This window comes from Notechis scutatus, chromosome 2 (assembly GCF_049901735.1).
Source record: "Notechis scutatus isolate UNSWTSFEM ecotype Mainland chromosome 2, rNotScu1.2, whole genome shotgun sequence".
Taxonomy (NCBI): Eukaryota; Metazoa; Chordata; class Lepidosauria; order Squamata; family Elapidae; genus Notechis; species Notechis scutatus.
The window spans coordinates 244448298-244464913 of record NC_142010.1 but is presented as its reverse complement, the minus strand read 5'-3'; the positions used below and the strand labels follow the sequence as shown (position 1 = coordinate 244464913).

The 16616-nt window shown below is 35.3% G+C and overlaps 1 protein-coding gene across 2 annotated transcripts in view; it reads right to left on the bottom strand.

Moving 5' to 3' along the window:
* HCN1 (hyperpolarization activated cyclic nucleotide gated potassium channel 1) overlaps positions 1–16616 on the bottom strand; it is a 153597-nt gene that overhangs the window by 32054 nt on the left and 104927 nt on the right. For both annotated transcript variants that reach the window (XM_026666324.2, XM_087958449.1), the window contains one exon: positions 6270–6488. In XM_026666324.2, coding sequence (XP_026522109.1) covers positions 6270–6488 — 219 coding nt within the window. The remainder of the gene's footprint in view (positions 1–6269; positions 6489–16616) is intronic.

The following is a 16616-nucleotide window of genomic DNA, read 5'->3' as shown; positions in this document are numbered from 1 at the left end:
TATTATAATTACATGGACCAATTTGATCTTCATCTGAATCAAGTTTAATAAACCTTGGATTTAAAGTTTTGTTTTTTAATTTTATGTTGAATTTAATTTTCACAAAATGTACAAACGCTCTGCTTAGGTGACAAAAAAAAAAGAGCTGCATTAGCATTTTAGATTTGATTTTGGAAAAAAAAATATTTTGGAATACATGGGTAGGTGAATATAGCATTGGTCTACACCCTTCAAAGCAGCTGCACATGACAATATTCAATATTTTCACAATATTGTGAAAACTGGTGCTGTGTAAAATCTGCTTCACAGTTTCTTCCAAAAAATTTCACTAACAAAATTTTCTGTGTGATTGCCTTATTGGCACCATGCTTGACAATTTCTTCCAAATTTCTGTTGATAGTATTTCAGAGTTATGTATTGTTAAAGGTAGCACTGCCAATTATGTTTTTACACAGGAAATGTCCCATTTCCCAATCTGGTGGTGGTGTGGGGAAATAACATGAGACGAATTCCTTCCTGATGCTTTGGGAATCCTGTGAAATTCTAGAGCAGTGTTTCCCAACCTTGGCAATTTTAGCCAAGAACGCATGGGCATCAACCGTGTGGAGTTTATGTCCACATATCTTAACATTGCCAAGGTTGACAAATACTGCTCCAGTTCTTTTAAAGGACAATTGTAGAACAAAACATTGGAGATCCATGCATATAACTTCCTTGGCTGCTTTGGAACTAATTGCAAGAGCATCTTATTCTTTTCGTGAAAATTACAACAGAATCCTCTTTCTTTTCCCAGGAAATATACCACTTGCTAAAATCTCTAGGGTACCAGACATACCTTTTTGTAAAGCAAGAATGGCTTGGATATTTAAGAGATCATTTGGAGACATAAGTCAGGGTGGTAGATTGATTTTAACTCTCCTATATATTTTCCTCCTATTTTTCTCTTTATATTATTATCATAACTTTATTTTTTATTTATTTGTATCCTGCTTTTATTATTTTTACAAATAACTCAAGGCAGCACCTATATCCAAGACACTTTCCCCCTCCTATTTTGCCCACAACAACCACCTTGTGAGTTGAATTGGGCTGTAAAAGAGTAAATGGCCCAAAGTCACCCAGCTGGCTTTTGTAGCTAAGGCAGGATTGGGACTAATGGTCTCTGGCTTTCTAGCTTAGTGCCTTAACCACTAGACCAAACTGGTTCATGTTGTTGTTGTTTATTACTTTATGAGTTTCATTTAGTTTTCAGCTATCCAGATGCTGGAATTGAGCAGAATATATCTGTGGGCTTGTGTGTATGTATGCATGTATGTGTGTGTATGTAAATAAAATAAATACAAAATAAACATCTAAATAAATTAAAGAAGGATGTTCTCTTTCAACAAATTGAATAAGAACTGATGAAAAACATGTTGATGTTTTTTAAAAAAGTTCAATTTAAATGCTTCCTAATTATTTCTGTGCTGTCTGAAACTATTAAAATTAGATATTTATATCAGGAGGTAACAGTAAGTAAATTCAGCTGTTCCCTGAAATATAAATTAAAATGTTAGAATATAAACTAGCATAATAAGTATTGACATGTGTGAAATATCAAATGTCAATTAGTTTTTGCATTTAGAATCTGACTGTATAATGATCTAGGACACCAGGCATCAGAAGATAAAATTTGTACATTTAGATTTCCACAAAACTTCCTACCTATTGATTTTATTTTGCTGTGAAGAAACCAGTGGCCATGAGCTTATCATGCATTTTTCTGTAGAAAACTAGGAGAAAATTAATTTACAATGCCAGCAGACATGGTATTTGAGTCTAAGAAAGAACAGTTTTCCTATGCCTCTATAACCAGGGTACTAAAGGTCAGATTCCAAAAGGATTTAGTTTAACTGAAAACCACAATTCAACTGCATAATGCACAAAGATCAACGTTGCTTTAGAGATTTTATATTAATTTGCAGAAAGTTTCTATTCAGGAAAATGCTAATCTTTCTCTTCGGGTACCTAGAAATCCAGATTAGAATAGCTATCAACTGTGTTTGAGACTACAACACCCATAATTTCCTTCCAGTAGAGGTGACGGGTCTGCTGGTCCTAAGAGAGTATAATTCCAAGGCATAAGAAAGGTAACAAGCTGAGGACTGTAAAACTAAAAACAGTCTGCATAAAAGAAGGGCATTTTGCTAGATGATAAAATATATATTTTATGTGCAAATAATTCCAGACGCAATACTGTTGTCTGTTATAAAGATTGATAGCACCCATGCTTGAATAGTGTAATGCATTCTATGTATTACTTTCTGACTGGCCTTGAATTTCAATGAGCACAGACTTCAGCATTAAGCAGTCTAGGGAAGCACCAGAAAAGACCATGCATGCATTCTCTTAGTTGCTGGTATTTCTCTGGATAAAGCACATAATATTGACTTTGAAGTCCCAAATGGTATAACTCCAGGTTACTTCAGGCTTTTTTTTCATGGTTACCCCTGCACACCCACCCAAGTGTGGTTACTTCAGGCTTTTTTTTCATGGTTACCCCTGCACACCCACCCAAGTCCAATCTCCAAGGTTCACTGAGGTCATCTAAGGAAGTTCAGCAACAGGGGCTTGTCTCTTGTGAGATCTTGGGGTCAAACTTTCCCTGTCGCTGTCCCAATTTTTAAAAGGTAATCTCAGCTGAATTGAGAAGGCTGACCTCATTCTTGGTTTTTCAAAAAGTCTTCAAAACACCTCTTTGGAACAGGTTTTTTTTTACTTGTGAAGATTTTAATTCTTTTTTAATATTCTTCATTAATTTGGCTTTATGGTTTTTTTGTAAGTGGCTGTAAATAACTGATATGACAAAAACTAAATAGTCCAAGTGAGTAAGCAAATAAATACATAAGCAATGAAACAGAAGCCACACTTCTATTGCAACAATAATTATTTCCTTATTTCAACTCAATAAATTTGTCATTCAGTTGCTAAGTTATGCCTGACTCTTCACAACCTTATGAATCACAACAATTTTTTCCCATTGGTTCCTGGAGTTTTTCCCCCAAAACAGCAGTTTTCATTTGGAATGGAAGTGAGTAATTTTATTTAGGACAATGCTTTTGGAAAGTTCCTCTTCCAAAAGAACATAAATATTTTTGTTTCCACATGGAAACCACTTCCGAACTTCATGCTTGATGTGGAAAAAAATAAAATTTTGATTTTGGGTTTCATAGATTAACTGATAGATTTTTGTAGAAATGACTGGTTCATACTATTATGGTAAAACAAAAAGTTGTGATTTGTTGTTAATGCCTTTTTCTAATGCAACAGATAGAGTTGGAAGTCAATGTTTCTTTTTCTTCTCCTTTCCCTACCCTTCCTCACTTTTCTTCCCCCTCTTTTCCCTTCCCCTATCCTGTTAACTTATTTGCTTTTGTATTTTATAATACCTTACAACCTAATAAAATGTATAAAGAAAAGGGAAAGTTCCTCTCCTTTAATGATGTAGTCCAATTTTGATTCCTTGCTGGGCTACTACAAAGCAGAAGAACACATTTTCAGTTCAAATCTGCTTAAAGAAAGCAATGCTTTCTACAGAAGAAGTGTTTTTGTGAATAATCACAGGAAATATGTTTTTTTAAAAATGGCATGATTATGAAAACTGTGAACAACAATATAAATAGTTGATGCTGATGCTATTTTTTGTCACACAAAATCTAATTTTCCATAGTTGGCAAGACATTCAAAAGATGCAAAATGATGTTCATTCATGGAACAGAGAAATAAATAAGTACCAATCTTGTTATTTAACTTATATTTTAAATGACAATTGAACTGTGGATTAATACATTATTTCATGCCTCCTGATCTATGAGTTCTAAAAATTGGCCATATTTCTCTTTACCTTTTCAAACTAGCTATTGTCTAGCTAAATAGACAGTTATTGGCTATTATTTTGTCAAGAATGCTCCTAGGCCTAGGTTGGCCACAGAAGCATTATTGGAAATGTATGTTAGAGACAGATATTTTGCTTGTAGTCATGTTTCCATTTGTTAATTTTTAACTAAAATAATCTTTGTAATAATGTTAAAAGCCAGTGGAGGAGCACATGGCAGACACTGAGGGGAAGAAGTGCTATTCAACATAATTGAAGCAATGCATAAGAACAAATAAGAAAAGAATCAAATGCTTACAACAACTGAAATAAATTATAACTACACACTATTTATAATTTATTAGCCAAGGAACAATAATATGCTATTAATGACAAACATATTATCATTAAAAGAAGAAATAATTTCATAAAATATCCACCTCCAGTGCCTTTTGGGATGGACAGGTTTAATAGTCCTCTGACTATCTATCAGGACAATATGGATCTTGGGGGCAATGCTATTCTAGAGAAAGGAACTAGCAACTAAAAAAACCTCATGGATATTATTGATAGAGTTCTCTCAACCCTTCAGGTTAATTAAACCTGAACACCTGTTGTACGGTAAAACAAATTTGGAAAAAGAAGAATTCAATATAAATGTTACCATAAGTACGACCTCTCTACAAGAAAATCTACCTTCTTTCTTTCCTGCCAATGGCTCTTAATACATATTTTAAGGCAAACAAACTGGGAACACAACTCTTCAATGGCTATCAGGAAGATGGAAAAAAGGGGAGAGAATACATAGCTATTACAGGCTGGAGAAATAGATAATGAGAACCAATTTATCCTCTTCCTTAATTTTCTTAGGTAGTGGGGGGAAAAAAGGTTCATATGTAACATCAGAGTTTGTGGTTCTTCTGTAAAACTACTTTAAGCTGGAAAGACATTGTAATTGGTATGCTTAACATACATTGTTAATATCCTAATATAATTTTTTCTAAGTAGCATACTTCAGAATCTCATAGCTCAAAACAGAGTAAAACATTATGTCTCTTAAATATGCAATTTTGATATTTGGAACAACTGCTAGCACAGAAAGGTTGATTTCTTGGAAATCTGGTGCAAAATAATCCTGGAAACGGGTGAAAAATAAAAGTTAATCTTTTGAATGGCTGCATAAGTCTGTTAAGATAGCTTTTTTAAAAAGATATTTTCCCCCAAGCATATTGTTCAATGGAAAGTTTGCAACACAGCAGGAAAACATGATGAAATCCAGCATTTATTTTATTCATACTATTACTTTTATGCACAAGCTCAATGATAATTTAATTTAAAGCTTTAACATTCTCTCTCTCTCTCTCTCTCTCTCCCCCTCCCTCCCTCCCCCTCTCTCTGTGTATGTGTATGTGTAATAAAACTATATAATACCACTTGAGTTAGAACTTTTCATTTTAAAATTATTTCATTTTAATGCTGGCTTAATTCATTTCATATGCTATTCCTTTACTGAGGAACTTTGGGAGATGAAGTATCAGAAAACACATCTGAAACACCATTAGAAGAAGACTGGGGCCCTTGTGAATGGTTTAATGGTGTCTGTGTTATTGGCTTGGTTCATCATCTTTACTTACCCTATTTTTAGTTGGTTTTATATTTTCTGAACTATATTATATTTTATTTTACTTACCATATTATGAACTATACTAGTGTCATTCTAAAGGCACCTAAATCAATTAAATTGAATTAATGTGTTTACTTTTATATTTGTACAATATATTTAGAATATCATTTCATTTACTGATCCTTCAAACACAGGAAAAGATAGATTTAGATTCTTTCTGGCATTGTGCCTTATGTTGGGCACTTATTAATTTTACCCAATAAATCTTGGGAAACTAATCTCAAGTGAATCGGGGGGAGGGATTTAAATACCCAGGAATTTTTGAAATGTGCTGACCTTGGTTTACAAATCCTTAAATAGAGCAGAAAGGATTATCTGAAGAACTAACATTCACACTCTAGAAATGATATCCTGCAGATAGTACTCTACCTTGCTCATGCTGAAATATGGAGGTGGGAATTTTAGGAAATGGTATCTGTTGGGCACAACTATCATGTTGAAATACAAAATTATTATGTCTTTCAGATTGCATTATGATGTCTTTCAGATTGCATTATTTCAAATTCAAAATGAATTTTAGTGCTCAGTTGAGGAAAGCAAAGAAAAATCTGAAAAGGAATTATTATTTGTTTTCATTTTCATTTTTTGTCATTTGATGGATGACTACATTTATCAGCAATCTTCACTACTTCAGACAACCACTTTTGGTCAACTTGTCCCAACAGAATCCATGAGACCAGCACCAAAACTAACAAGATTTGAAACTAAAAGAGTACTGTGGCTAAAAATTACCTTCTCTTGATACTGACGTCGGGATGAATCCAAAGACTGTATCAGGGCTGTGGCATGTCCAACAAACATGGCATAACAGGTGGCCCCCACAATCATACTCAGCATGGTTATCCAGAGATCTGACATGCTCACGGGGGCTCTGGCTCCATATCCAATGCAAAGCATATGGCTCATAGCTTTGAAGAGTGCATAAGAATACTGCTTCCCCCAGGAATTATTCTGTAAAAGAGGAGAGGAAGGGTGAACAGAAAGCAATGCTTGAGAACACAGAACAAAAGAAACTAGATTTAGGAGGATAACAGCTTTCTGAGCCAGAGGAAGCACCCCTGTATTACAACTTTCATAAATAAATAAAGATCTTGGAGAAGTGGGTTGAGATTCATATGATCTCAAATCAGGCATTTACACATCACGAACTTTCTTCCCTCAAAAGGACAACAAGCAAGTATACAAAGCTCTCAGAATTTATAATGCATTTTCATATATGAAAGATAAATGCTACATATGTATTACAAAAGCAGAGGTGGTATTCAGCAGGTTCTGACCAATTCTGGAGAACTGGTAGTGGAAATTTGGAGTAGTTCAGAGAATCGGCAAATACCACCTCTGACTGGCCCTGCCCCCATCTATTCTCTGCCTCCCGAGTCCCAGCTGATCAGCTGGGTCTTCTGTTGTTGCCCTTCACAGGAGAATAGAGCTGGAAAGCAGGTTAGTGGGATGGGGAGGGAATGGGATTTTGCAGTATTCTTCCCCTGCCACACCCACTAAGCTATGCCCACAGAACTGGTAGTAAAAAAATTTTTAATCCCACCACTGTACAAAAGTATATGATTATTTGTTCATACACCCATGTACATAGGTGTTTGTATCATCCATATATGTGTGTATGTTTATGTATGTATATGTCTGTATAAACACACAAACACATAGACATACATATACACGCTAATATATATTAAAATCTTTGGATAGAGTTGACTATGCAATTAGAACAACTGCCTGTAGCTTCCTCTCCTTCAGCCCCTTTAGGTAATATATAGCAAAACATCTGTTTGATACAGAACTCATAAGATTATAGGACTATATCCTATTTTGGGATTCTAATTTGATGGAATTTATAAATTTATTCGGAATGCTTTCACGGCACACAAATATCTATGAACTAAAATTTGATAGCCTAACTTTATCAAATCCAAGATAATTTATCTATTTTAATAATCCTGTTCCCTGAAATGTTCACTTTGGTTCAAGACATATGAATAAGAAACATAAAATAAAATGTTTGAAAAGAAATCCTGAAATCTTAAGTGCTCAGATAGTGCTGCTCCTTCAGGCATTTTTTTTTCCAGGTGTATTTCAGATCCTGTAATTCCAGTGCTGTTAAATCTTGGTGTGTGTGTGTGTGATTCTATTCAGAGCCTTCATTTAAGCATGCCATATCAGAAATGTATTTTCTTGGGTGGGATGATGGGGGTGTGATAGACACCCCTGTTTCATTCCCAACCTGGGGGCATTTTGAAGTCCACTATACACCTCTGAGGGCCTCCATAGCTTCTATGGATTGTTGCAGAGGCTGAACTACAATTCAGCAATGGATATAGAAATCTATGCATTTAATTGAGATAGTTTGCAAGGTGTTTTTTCATACTGGGAGCAATGGCATTGGTTGAATACATAGAAACACAGTTATTTCTATGCTTTTTTCCATTCTTCTTTATCTCTCAAGATCAATCATGAGAATTTAAAGACCTAGCACAATTGTTCATTCTAGTTACTAAAATCAGTAAAGTCTGAACTAGAAACACATATTTCCAGATGCTTAATGCCTCTTTCAATAATAGTTCACAAAGGAAGAATTATCTTTTAGAAAATGAGGTGATTACAACCAAATTTATATTTGATTGCATGGGTTCAAATATGACATAAGACCTGAGCATGAAAAATATTCACGACTGGGCTGCATGCAATTTATTATGTCTATTTTCATAACCATGATTATAGGACATTTTTCTTAGTATTAATAACTTTTAAAAGCTTCTGAAACATTAATAAATTAAACACTATCTGTTTACTCAAAATCCTACTTTTTTCTTCTCAAAGGGGAAAAACAATACACTATAAATGCCATAAAGAAGGCATTTAATTTCTTACCTTACAGTTATCACTGCCTTCAGATTAGTAGTAATCCATTTTAACTGAATTAAATAGAGAAACATTAATCCAAGGAGGGAAATAAACTATTAAAGACAGTAATTGTGACAAATACCAGAGCTGTTTATCCAAGGATTGATTATATAATCAAGCCTGAGGGTACCAGAAATCTTCACATTTGTAAAAAGCAGTGATCACTGATTATTTGCAATTAGTCTACCAAGTCTAAGCCTTAATTTAGGAGTCGTCTTCAGCAACTCTGTTTAAATACAGCCCTGTTTTATGTTTAAAGCAGTGGGGGGATTCAAATTTTTTTACTACCGGTTCTGTGGGCGTGACAGGGAAAGGATACTGTAAAATCTCCAGTCAGAGGTGGCATTTGCTGGTTCTCTGAACTACTCAAAATTTCCACTACCGGTTCTCCAGAACTGGTCCAGAACCTGCTGAATACCACCTCTGGTTTAAAGGTCTGTTGTACTCTTCTTAATCAGAAAGATGCTTCCTTCTAAATATTGGTCTCATGCAGCTAAGGAACAACTAAGAGAACAATCCTACTTTTACTGGGAAATTATCTGTGGGAACATAAGATGTCCACTGCCAGCAGAGAAAGGATTATATCTATTTCACAATAACTTCTACTGAAGTATTCATGAGAGCCTGGACTACTGTTGATGTCCAGTCACTACTAACAAGGGCAGCATCCTGCCCACACGCTTTTATCTTTCTTGGTGACTTCAATCTACCTCATATTAACTGGACCCTAAACGAATGTACAACTGAACCCATACATGCAACCTTCTACAATGCTGTAACAAATCTGGGACTGGAACAACTAGTAACCAACAATACTAGGCTTAACAACTGCCTCGATCTCATCTTCTGCAATAGTTTGAATTCAATTTATGGAATACAAACTAAAGAACCCTTTTCCAACAGTGACCACCACATGATTGATTTTTGTCTCAACATACGTCCACACAAAAATCATCACAATGACAAAATCCCCAATTATAACTTCAAAAAAGGCAACTATGATCTTATAGACAACAATCTCTCATCCCTTGATTGGCAATTTCTATTCACTGGATGCAATACTGTGGAAGACCATTACAACATATTCTGACTAGAAATCAAAAGAACCATCAAACTATATGTACCAATAACAACTCCCAAAACCAGGAAAAACAGATTACCCATAATAATAAGGAAGCTTCAATCCAAAAAGAGACCACTTTGGCAAAAAAACAAATCTGGTCATATTGCCAACTTCAAAAGCTGATACAAAAATCTATGCCACCAGATAAAAATTGAATGCACTAATTATCACATTAAACAAGAGGAAAACCTTCTATGCACCAATTCCACCCGTGCTTTCTACAATTTTGTAAGCAACAAACTAAAAGACTCAAGGTCCATCCCACCCCTGATAGGACCTAATGGTAAAGACTGCAACAACGACACCATTAAAGCCAACATCTTTAACACATTCTTCGGCTCAGTATTTGTAAACAGCAATGGATCATGCCCAGTATTTCCTAGCCGAACCACAGACAACTACAATGATCTAATACATATCAATTTTACAGAAGACAATGTTGAAAAAGCACTATGCAATCTAAAACCATCTCTTTCTATTGGACTGGACCGAATATGTGCCTACTTCTTAAAAAAGCTATCCACTGCCATAGCTGAACCTCTAAGCATAATCTTTGAAAAATCTTTCAGGACCAGCTCCTTGCCAAAACTATGGTCACAAGCCATGGTCATCCCCATCTTCAAAAAGGGAGACCCCAACCTAGTTGAAAATTACAGACCAATCTCTTTATGCTGTGTCACCTGTAAAGTCATGGAATCAATTATTAACCAATCCATTATCCTCCACTTAGAGACAAACAACCTACTCTCTAATAAACAATTTGGTTTCAGAAAAAAACTATCCTGTAATCTGCAAATCTTACACTGCAAAAACATATGGACTACACAACTCAATCAGGGCAAAGCAATAGACACAATCTACATAGACTTCTATAAAGCTTTTGATTCAGTGGTACACGACAAACTACTCCTAAAACTAAAATCTTATGGTATCTCTGGACACCTACATAATTGGATAGAAGCATTCCTGTCAAACAGACAACAAATGGTCAAAATTGGGAGTGTCCTATCAAATTCTGTACCTGTCAACAGTGGTGTCCCCCAAGGCAGTGTTTTAGGACCAACTCTCTTCATACTCTACATAAATGACCTCTGTGATCATATTAAGAGCAACTGTGTTCTCTTCGCTGATGATGTAAAGCTATTCAACACCACAGACAATACTAGTACCCTCCAAAAAGACCTTGACTATGTATCAGAATGGTCAATCAAATGGCAACTTCAAATCTCAACAAATAAATGCTCTGTCTTACATATTGGCAGAAAAAATCAGAAAATAAAATACAAGCTAAATAGTCAAGACCTTGTTGAGGATCCAAACTTTGTCAAGGACCTTGGAGTACTCATCTCAAATGATCTAAGTGGTAGAACCCACTGTAACTACATAGCCAAAAAGGCGTTAAGAGTTGTTAATCTAATCCTATGTAGCTTCTTCTCTGGTAATATCACACTACTAACTAGAGCATACAAAACATTTGCTAGATCTATACTTGAATACAGCTCATCAGTCTGGATGTATCTGATATCAGATATCATGTATCTGATATTAACACAATTGAAAAAAATCCAGAAATATTTCACAAGAAGAGTTCTCCGCTCCTCTACTCATTGAAGAATACCTTATGCCACCAGACTTGAAACTCTAGACCTAGAAAACCTAGAACTGTGCCACCTCCAGTCTGATCTAAATATAGTATATAAAATCATACATTGCAATGTCCTACCTGCAAATGAATACTTCAGCTTCAATCATAACAATACAAGAGCACACAATAGATATAAACTCAAGGTTAACTGTACCAAACTTGACTGCAGAAAATACGACTTCAGCAACAGAGTGGTCAATGTTTGGAATATTCTACCTGACTCTGTGGTTTCTTCCCCAAACCCCAAAAACTTTAACCTTAGACTGTCTACTATTGAACTCACCCCCTTCCTAAGAGGCCTGTAGGGGGCGTGCATAAGCATACCAATCATGCCTACCATCCTTGTCCTATTGTATATTATTTTTCTGATAAGTATCTATCTCATGTATTCAAAACTATATTTAGTTTTGTACCTGTATTTTGTAAGCAATTGACAAACCAAATAAATAGTAAAATACTAAAAGTTCAGCAGTTGTAAACTCCAAGACTCAGTCCATTTATTCTTCTAAAACTGGCCTGAAATAATGACAGCTTTGGGGTCAGTCCTGAACCCAATGGGAGAAAAATAATGATGACATTGTGCCCAGTTTTTGCTAAGTCACAGAGCCTGCAGACCAAGAATACAACTCTTCCATTATCATACAGTCTCTGCCATCATCATTACATAATGCAGGTCTGAAAATAAAATTTAGATTTTTTTGACTTCTGTATCCAACTAGCTCTTCTGTCAGTTCAGTTGTCATAGATCTTACTATGACAAAGTTCAGTTAATTCAAGGCCTCAACAAATATATGAATCTTGATTCAGGTATTGTTTTATATGCCTGGTTTAGAGAAGGTGTGGATAATCATGATTAACCACGATCAAGTTAGTGTCAATCCTGGAGCCATATTGGAAAGTCTTCAGGATTGCCACTGGAAGGCTGGATAGAGCTGTCAGAGAAGGAGGGGGAAGTAGTTGTGGAAATATGTAGCCAAAATAACATTCTTTCTCCTGGGAACCAAGGACACTCTCACCAGCACCTGGTGGGGTGTGGATGGAGTCATCCGGGGTCTGGGACTATGACCTGATTGCGGCATGTGATGGTTGTGTGTAGTGGGATGAAGAACTTTGGATTTTAATTTGGATGGGAGCTTCAGAGTCAGGTTTTTACCGGCTGTGGTAATATGACATGCCTAATAAATATATACTTTGAGCAAACCACTGGCCTTGGAGTTTTGATTTCATCTGGACAGTTACTTGAAACCCTGACAGTTAGGTTCTTTCTTCCTAAAAGGAGAAAAAATCTGCACATGCACTGTGTAGTCAGTGGTGGGATTCAAATTGTTTTACTCCTGGTTCTGTGGGCGTGGCTTGGTGGGCATGGCAGGGGAAGGATACTGTAAAATCTCCAGTCAGAGGTGGTATTAGCCGGTTCTCCGAACTACTCAAAATTTCTTCTACTGGTTCTCCAGAACTGGTCAGAACTTGTTTAATACCACCTCTGTGTGTAGTGCATGATAACAGTATCTGTTATAAAACAGTGTTATAACTTGAGTTGGGTGGGGTTACTCCTAGGGAAGTCTCCTGTGGTTAAGCAGATCAGCTCTATTGCCACATGGCAGCTTTATTCATTATCACAATTCATCCATACTTTGACATTCAAAGGTAAATTGATTTTCAAGGTTGAAGGTTGTTGCCTAACTGAGGCTATCCTTTATTTCCTTCCGCTCTTTGTTATAGCTGGATAGCTCCAGCTGCTACAATCTGGTAGCAAAGATCTGCAGAATTGCTATTGCTTCAGAGCAAATGCTTCTGCTATGCTGAAAAGAGAAAGCAGCTTTATAGCAATTTCTTGGGATATTTTGAGCCTAAATACTTAGACTGTTCATTTGTTGTATGCTGGTATCTTCACTGGGAAACTCATGCTATTTGCAGCATCCGTGAACAAAATGATCTTTTACAGGGTTAGCTCAAAGCAACCAAAACTAGCTGCAAAGCGATGGAAAGATATTTCTGGCTTCTGTATTTCAAACACTATGTAATTATTTAGAGCATCAAGCTATAAAAATATTTATTCTAATTATCATATTTAATTCATGTATTAAGTTATATGACCATAAACATAATTTTTCATCTGAATTAGGCATGCACTTAAGCATAAAAAACAGCTGGGTGACCTTGAACCATCATTCTCTTTCAACTCAACCTATTCACATGTTTGTTATTGTGGGGAAATTGGAAGAAAAAATAGTATGTTTTCTGCCTTGAGTTATTAATAAAAATAATAAAGGCAGTATAAAAATTAATTTGTTGATTAGTTAATTAATTAATACTGGCAAATAAAAAGCAGACACATCAATATTCTGGATTTTTTTTTCTACTTCCCAATCTAGACTACAATCCTGGTGATTTCCATGTAAATACTAACCAGGTTTCAGCCTCCTTAACTTTTTTTATAATGTTTTATAATGTTTATTTTCACATTAATCCAAAGTTACTAGTTACATCCGCCTATCTGGGCATTAATTAAAACAGACAAATAAATCGACATAAAAACACAGTATAAGGAAAGTAACATATCCTAAAAATAATTAAAAGGATGAACAACATCCTTTGTATAACATTAATCTTTTAGAATTTTAAATTTAAATTTTAAATTTCAACCCTCTACGAATTTATTCCAATAAGATTTGAGCTTTAAATATCAAAGGTCGTACTAGAGGATCGAACAATCATACTGATGATGTCAAATAGTTCTAATGAAGCTACTCACAAAGACATAAATTAAAACACGAGTAAGTACATTATACATGCTTTGATCCTATATTCATTTTACTATTTAAGTGTTAAGGGAGAAGTGAGCAAAAGAAGATCAAGAGAAGAAGAAAAGGAGAAAACATATATACAGCTGGATTTGAACTAAAGATTATCTAATTCAGCAACCAATGTCATATGAAAAATTAGATCCCCGAGGGAAACTTGTGTGCAAGACATTAATAGTATAAACCTCTCTTGCTATTATTATACTAAAAAGTGTTCCACAATGAAATGGGAAATACATAATGTGAAGCTAGTAGCATGAGGGAGGGAGAAAAGTTACACATAACTGCATAAACCCATTTTAATGCTCTTACTTAAGAAAATCAACAGTAAAAGGCCTAAATGTGTGGGTACATGTAGAAAAACATATCCTACTTTTCTTGCATTTATAGTCAAAATATAAACTATAATGATTGAAGAACTAGTAATAGAGGCACCAAAAAGAAACGGATCATTAATGAAATCTGCAGGGTAGGTTTTGCAGTTCTGTTCATAGCTACATCAAAATAAAGCCTAACTGAATTCAGTGATGCTTTCTTCTGACTAAAGTCATTCAACTTATGACATATACTGATCAATAGAATATAAAACGAGAGCAAAGCCCACTCCCTACTAGCACTGATGTTGCCTACTTTGGGTAATGAAACATCTGCAAGAAAACAACCAAGCTCAGAGAATAGAAAGGACTTCTCATTTCAATCCTGCTATGAACAGAACTGCAAAACCTACCCTGCAGATTTCATTAATGATCCGTTTCTTTTTGGTGCTTCTCCTTTATCAGTAGTGACCTTCAACAAAAGATGTTTGTCAGCTGAAATGCCACTTTTCATTACAATTAGAAATGCACACTGTCCTTACAAAAGTATTACCATTTCACCTGTTATTATGAGTTAGATTGAACGTTCATTAAAAATAATAATCACAGTCTTCAGCCTCTCCTGGATAACTTGTCTTTTTCTCTGGCTTCCTCTATGCTTCCTCTATGCTGTTTTGTCTTGGGAATTCTGTTGCTACCACAAATCCTATCGAAGTCACTGCCAAAATTAATTTTTAATGAAAAGAAACTGGATTCAGTCAGTTTAATTAATTCAGTTTCTGACATGACGTTGTTCAAGTTTTGTCTTGTTCTTTTCCATTTTTAGAAGTATTGGCCCAGTGACATATCCCTCAAAACCTTCGTTAGCCCCTCTCTAAAATTAGACTGTTTGGCTTAGTATTTTCCTTCATTTACACCTTTCAATTCAACTCCTTACAATTCTCTTTTAGCAGACGACATCGGGTTTAATTCCTAACACAGCTAATGAGTCAACATTTGATTGATTAAAAAAAAAAATCAGACACTATACTTGCAGTAAAACTAGGAAGAAAAGCACTAGGAAGAAAAAAAAGAACAATGCAAATATTAGATGATGAAGTCTAGTTTATGGAATCTTAGGCTGTTTTTAGGACTTCCAGAAAACTCCAGTTCAGTTTTTACAATATGTGGAGAACCAATAAAAAATTCTTTATTGTCAGCCTTACTAGGTAGTCCAGATAGGAAACATGGCCAGATAAGCTAATTCTACTTTATTGCAAAGCTATCTTAAGAAAATCCTGCAAGTCTGAAAGTACAATTTTCCTTCTGTCACCTTCATAGCTCAATAATGTAAGGAGTTCCTCCTGAATCTCTTGCTCTTCCCTCTCTGCAGCTCTGGACTATGCTCCCTCTTATCTGACTGTTATCTAGGAAGCATCTCTTCATCTTTTCTCCAAAGTTTATTCCAACATACTATTACAGAGTCCAGATCCAACTAGCATGTCCAAAACCCAAAGATGACTGGAGTTATAGTTCAATAATATCTGGAGGGTTTGATTCTATGAGCCATGGTGGCAAAGTGGTTAGAGTGCAGTACTGCAGCTACTTTTGCTGGCTGCCTGACATTTGGCAGTTCAAATCTCACCAGGCTCAAGGTTGACTCAACCTTTGAGCCTTTCAAGGTGGGTTAAAAGAGGAGCCAAATTGTTGGAGGCAATATGCTGACTTGGTAAACTGCTTAAAGAGGGCTGTAAAGCACTGAAAAGCAGTATAATGCTATTGCTTCATATTTCCTTACAAAAGAATTTTTCCCCTTCTGTTCAGTTAGAGACAGCCTGTAGTTTCCTTGGAAAAGTTTTTCAGATGCAATTGCCTCCTTCCTACAATTTGCCTCCTTCCCATTGCCTCCTTCCTACAGCTGAGAGAAAGTGACTGGCTCAAGGTCCCCAAGCTGTCTTCATGTCCAAGGTAGAACTCATAGTCTCCCAATTTCACAAAAGAACCACTACCATCAATATCATCAAAAGATTCAGTGTTAGACTATTTGGTAACTCCCACCTATATGTCTTACTGGAATATTGCTAACAATGATAACTTCGTTTATTTCATTTTCCTATTCTTAAGATAATTTTCTTATTTTATCTATAGATGTTATTAATAGCTACTATTTTATCTATTAATGTTTTGTTTTTAATCTGCTTTCTTAGGACTCTAAGGTATTGTTAAAAAAGAGAAATATTTTTATGTGAATATAAAGAATGTATGAAGCAATTTCCCAGTTATTGCATGTAGCCCAAT